General features: G+C 37.5%; 1 protein-coding gene across 1 annotated transcript in view; it reads left to right on the top strand.

The window, feature by feature from the left end:
• Window positions 1–5702, top strand: part of IRSp53 (Insulin receptor substrate 53 kDa) — a 13672-nt gene extending 7970 nt beyond the window's left edge. The window contains exon 11 of the mRNA XM_017631162.1: window positions 3029–5702. Coding sequence (XP_017486651.1) covers window positions 3029–4847 — 1819 coding nt within the window. The 3' untranslated portion in view covers window positions 4848–5702. The remainder of the gene's footprint in view (window positions 1–3028) is intronic.
• The last annotated feature ends 479 nt before the right edge of the window (window positions 5703–6181 follow it).

Below are 6181 nucleotides of genomic sequence, written 5' to 3'. Positions count from 1 at the left end.
ATGTTGTATCCCTAAAGCTGTCTTGCATTGTTTGCAACTAGAGCCCCAAAGTCCAGAATAAATAGCAGATGGTACAGGGAAATCCTTACTTTTCAGTTTGATGATAATTGTCGACTGCTTGGAGTAGTAGGAAGGCTAAACATAGCTATAGACCCTGCAGTATTGTGGATCTCTATGACTGTGGTTAGCTATGTTTGACCATTACTGAGAGGATCGAGCTTTGATATAGCGCCAGAGCTGAGTTGCACCGTGCTAACTCCACAGTATGGTTATTAGCCCGCTTCTTATTATTAAAATAACAATGTGTTCCGAAATCCATATATTCGGCCCAACAGTACGGCATGCAATAATAGGAAATTTCTATCTAAAATCAAGCAGATGCGATAAAAGTGTTGGCCATTTATATAAAAAGGTTCCTCGGTATCCAAAGGCATATCGTCTATGTATTTGCTGCAGGGACAGTAATCATTATGAGTAAAATAATTTAAATCAGCATTTAATCATTATTTTATGGTTTTTATTTTTTCCGCATTATTAGTGAGTATTATTTTTTCAACGGAAATAATTATTATTTGATTCTTATTATTAGCAAAGAATTAGAAAAGAATACGTCAGAAATCACGCTGGTATTGCTTTTGAGTATTTTGAATGATCATTGTTCTTGAGTGAATAAAATGAAACTCAATAATAATTATTATCTTTGAGCGAAAAAATAAAAATCATCAAATAATCATTATTTATGATGGAAAAAATAAAAATCGAGCAATAATAGTTTGCTTTGAGCGAAAAAATATAACTCAAATACTAATTATTATTTTTAATCTTTATTGATTAAACTCGAAAAATTAAAATCATTGTAAACTACAGTAGAACGTACGAACACAAATACAAGAGCATAGTTAAAATTGTTTTACAACGATTTTCTTTTGGCTAAAATTTAAAAAATAATGATTATTTTCCGTCCTTGATTTGCAAAACCGCTTATGGACCAGTAGTAAAACCGCCTATCTTACGGCGCTCTTATTTTAAAGGATGGCGAAGAAATATAATTTCTCTGAGGTCATTGACTTGATAGGCGGCATTTCATATCTCTGTAATTAAAAAAAAAAATTGTTGGAATTACGGTTTTACGATTTTTTGCTTGAAGCTCGGTACTTAGAGTTCCGGGTTTGCAAATTTTATTTTTCCCACTATGGCGTTTTAGGTGGTTTTGCTACTGGTCAGTAGGCGACTTTTCAAAGGCATCGAAGATATGTATACGCGGCAATTTTCGTTTCCACAACCAGCTAGCTTAAAATGGCAATATTAAACGCAAAATAATACAGATATAAGAATTGTCTCAGCGAAAAGTTTTACTTCCAAATATGGATCGATGGCAGATCTGTCCGGACAGAAATCGTAGTACAGATTCATTCAGATTTACTTAAGATTTCAAACTAGAACTATATATTTGCTCTTTGGTGGGGAGAATCTGTAGCCTGAAATATATTTTTTGTTGAACGATCAATTGTTTTCCATTCAAAGTTATTACCTAACTTTCGACATATGTACTTTAGGGTGGTCCAAAAATGCATGTAAAAAAGTTAAGTCGGAATTTTTATGCTCTCATTGCTCTATAGCGAAAAAATATACCCCTATTTTTTTATTTTGAAATCAAAAAATATTTAGAGGTCTATATAGAAGGATCTTATGGGATGAGAGCATTACAATTCCGACTTTACTGTTTTTGGACCACGCTAATGTACATACATATGTAGATAGAATACAAGACATACCTAGCCGCATAGAACGAAGAATCACAGATGTGCATAGGTCACTTCTTAAATCATAGAATATTGATCATACAGAGTTATTTGCATGTGAAATACAAACTAAATATCCACCATTAGTCATAGTGCTTAGAGTACACATAGAAGATCATGAAATACGATATTAAGGTCCCTGTATCATAGAACAAAGAACATACATATATACATAGAAGTGCTCATAAATCATAGATCATAGTTCATAAACCATCTTTTCGTTTGGCGTTGTAAACGATCACTTGATTTTGACCGTTTCTGGTTGTACGCTCGGTTGAGGCACCGGAACGTAAAAACCAATTCCAATAAAAGACGTAGGGACATATTCATCGTCAAAATAAAGTCTACTCTAAAGATAATATCAGCTTTTTGACATAATTTTCAATGGATTATCGTCAAAAAAGCTTCTACTAACGTTAGATTCGACTTTATTTTGACTATGAATATGTCCCATAGATGATAAATTACAGAGCAGAAATTATAGATCATAGAGTACATATGTATACATAAATCCTATGAAAAGAAACATCATTTATTATGGCTCATGCATCATGAATCATGGATGTTAGAACATTGATTTTGAATCATAGATCAGATATAATACATCACATATCACAGATCAAACGTGAAAGGTGATGGAACATTGAACATACAAAATAAGGCATCAAAAGCATAGATAATACAGTTAACACGTTATAGGTTACAGAGTGAAGAGAGTTGAAGTGGAATATATAGGTCATAACCAAAAGAAGAATTATGTGCATATTTACATACATATGTATGAATAATGGCGGTTTCGTTTCTACAAAAAATGTTGCCTTTTTATTGCTCGGTTCTTAGTGTTTCTGCTTAGAGGGCAATAAGAATGTAATATTTTTCGGTAGAAATGAAATCGCCATAAAATAGTCTACCCAAAAGAAAGTCAAAATTTTCTGTCTCTCCTTATATTTTATTTATCATTTTAATTTTGTTTCTTTTTGTAACTCTTTTCATTTCATGCCCCATTCATCAATTTTGTGTTGCTAATCAAATTCCGTTGCATAACCCTGTAAAACTCGAATCATAAACACAAATGTACAATGCTAAATCCCGAACAATTGGAAAATTTCAACAAAAATCCACTTAAAACCAAAATCGCTTGAATATCTAAAAACATTGCGTACCCATCAACGGACCGCACTGGCTTTCTCTTGCCTCCATTTTTCATGACACATTCGAGTCAACAGTCGTCGTGCTGACACCAATTCCCATATTTCACGAGACGTCACCTCGTGGACACTGAATCGCAATTTCCGTAACAGCGTCGACAGTCAGATTGACGACAAGGCTTTGAATGGCCTCAGCCGACGTAATACGAAAATGCGTTATGATCTTATTGCCAGTGATGACGAAATACTGCAAGCTTCGAGTAGCGGCATAAAGCGAACAAAGTCTTTTTGGAAATTTGGTGGACGCGGCGAAGATATACTGGCGGGCATGTCGCTCTGGCAACATCGTGATTTAGTAGCCGCACCAAATCTAGAGGATTTGCGCACTGATAGTCCACCGCACAAGGAGAATGGACACGTGGAACATGACGATGAACCTGAAAATGGGGTCGAACGCGACCGTGAGCGGGAGCGTTCGCGTAATAACATCGACAAAAATGGCACGCTAACCAAATCACACTCCAACAATTCAACTTCATCGGCGGAAAAGCGTCGCAATGACAGCGTTACCAGCATGGAAGTGTACGATGATGACGAGAATATCTATGGCATGAGCCCGGCGGTGAAGCGCGAGAATATCATTTTAGCCAATCGCAACTCAATACAATCGAATGCGACCACAATGCGCGCAGAGTACACGCCCAAATCGCGCATGAAAATCATGAAAACGATCGAGATCGATATTGAAAATCCAATAGAAAGCGAGAGATTGAGCACAATAAAGCGTGGCCAAAAAGAATATCAGAAGGAGTATCGTGAAACGGCTGGCATGCTGCCACAGGTGAATATAAATAGTGCGCGCGCCAGTGAGAACAAGAACAAAAGTGGTACCACGACTGGCATGCAGTCGTCACGCCGCGAAACAATGAGCAACAGCCACAAGAAGCACCAGACCAACAATGTGGATGCTAACGTTGGAAAGCATGCCAGTCTGCAGCAAATGAAATCGAGCGGTAGTGGTGGTCAATCACAGACGCGTGGTAAGCAGCAAGATTTTCCGCACTCCACCGAAGATGAGGACGCCGACAGCGACGACAATGGCACGCTCAAGATGAGTGACGTCAATAACTTCTTCGACGATATCTCACACGAGAATACCACTGGCGGCATGATTATGAAGACAGTGAAGCGCAAGGATATACTGAAGCAGTACTACACCAGTGAGGATGAATCCGATGATGTGGAAATCAAATCGACCAGCTCGGACCCCTACGACTGCATAGTAATTAATGATCATTTGGTGCGCAAGGACGAGAAACATCGGCGCCAGCTACACAACTCCTATCAGGAGCATCAAATGGAGTTTCAAACATTTCGCGCCACAACCACATCCGCGGCTATGCAGCAACAGGGCGGCAACAAGAAGAATAAATTAAATGGCGGCGAGCAACGTAATGGCAGTGGTGGGGGCGGAGCCGGCGGTGTTGCGGGCGGCGGCAAATCGAAGAAGCAACAGGAGTTACACGAACAAGAGAGAGAGCGAGATAGGGAACGCGAGCGCGAGCGTGATCGCTACAGCATGAATAACAGTTCGACGCTGACACGAAACTCGAACGTCAATACAAATTCGGTTATGAATACACCCACAGCAACAATATTGCCACGCACGCGCCTCATAAAATCGAGCAACATGACAAGTATGACTTTAGAGCGCGCATCAAAATCAAATAAATCACGCGAAAATGGGCACGCGAGTGCTGGTGGTGGTGGTGGGGGTGGTAGTGACAAAGAGCGGCATCATTATGGCAAAACATATGGGCCGTGGTATGATTTTTGGGATCAACAGGATCAAAATACACTCGTGAGCCGCAAGTCCATGAATAATGGGAAAATATGAGGTGGCGAGTGAACAGGAATTTTAGCAAGAATTTTCAGAGGGCAACAAAGTACATTATTTGAAAAGAAATTGCATTTGGGCGGTGGTTTGAGGGTAGTTAAGAGGCATCAATTTGCTAAGCAACATAGCCAGGCAACCGAACGGTTTCGCAGCTGGTAGCAGCTAAATGCAAAGAAAGAAATTTGTTGCAACGTTCTGGATACAGGAGCAAGTACGCTAAAGGTCCTTGAAAAAAAAATATGAAGAGTAGGATAAATTCATATATGTAATTAAAATTAAAATACATAAAATTAGTGCCAAGAGGAAAGTTGGAAATGGCTTTCAGTTAGGTCCTAAGTTTTAAACTAAATATTAATATAATAATCTGAACAAACGCACAAAAAGAATTTTTTTTAGTTGGAATTTTACTTGTTTTCGTTACGCATGAAAACTATTTTGGAAAGGCACAAACCGTTAGTAACTATTTTCGAATATACTAGATGCTTAGCAAGCGCGCAGCAATTATCTTCTTGTTTACACGATGCGAAAAACTTTCCATCTTAACCTTTGCCTAACTTTTAAGTAATGTTTGAAACATTTGCACAAGCAACATGCTGCTGAAACATTTTTTCCCGATTTTATTACTTACTTTCGGTCCTCAGCTGGAACTGACTCTTACGAAAATAAGCGATTTATTAAATATGTACTGCCTGAAGACACATGTTGCTAGCAACATTTTGTGAGATACAAATTTTGCCGTTTTAAGCTACAGAACAAAACAGTTTTTGTAAACATTATAGCGTTTTCAGTTTAAATGAAACCATTTTCTAATTAAGTAAAACCTTTTTCAAAATAAATTAAACCTTTTTCAGGCTAAACGAACCCATTTTTAAATTAAATGAAACTTTTTTTTCAGATTCAATGAAACTTTATTCAAATTAAGTTAAACTTTTTTCAAATTAAATGAAACATTCTTAAAAGGAATGCCATTTGCCGCTAGCAACAATGCTGCCAGAAAATTTTTTTCGATTTCAAAAATTATTATCTGGCGTCAGCTGGAATGAGTACTAGTGACTAAAAGAAAATAGCGGGTCGCCGATTTTTTGCCTGAAAATAACCAAATCCTCAAACAAGTAATTCCAGAAGCATGTTGCTACCAACAATAACCGAAATACATGCATACACTGCTGTTAATATTTTTTTTTTGTTTCTAATTAAAAATCGTTAGCATTGGTGTTAGAAGACGAAGACAAAACTACATAGAGTGCACGTTTTCGGCAGCACTGCTTTAGACGATTTTCTGATTCCCCAAGGAAAAAAATATAGGAGTGTTTTTTATTATTGCNAATACATGC

This window comes from Rhagoletis zephyria, unplaced genomic scaffold, assembly GCF_001687245.7.
Source record: "Rhagoletis zephyria isolate East Lansing unplaced genomic scaffold, Rhagoletis_zephyria_1.1 Rzeph_scaffold_08492, whole genome shotgun sequence".
Classification (NCBI taxonomy): Eukaryota; Metazoa; Arthropoda; class Insecta; order Diptera; family Tephritidae; genus Rhagoletis; species Rhagoletis zephyria.
The sequence above is the reverse complement of the archived record's forward strand: the minus strand, read 5'-3'. Positions and strand labels throughout refer to the sequence as shown.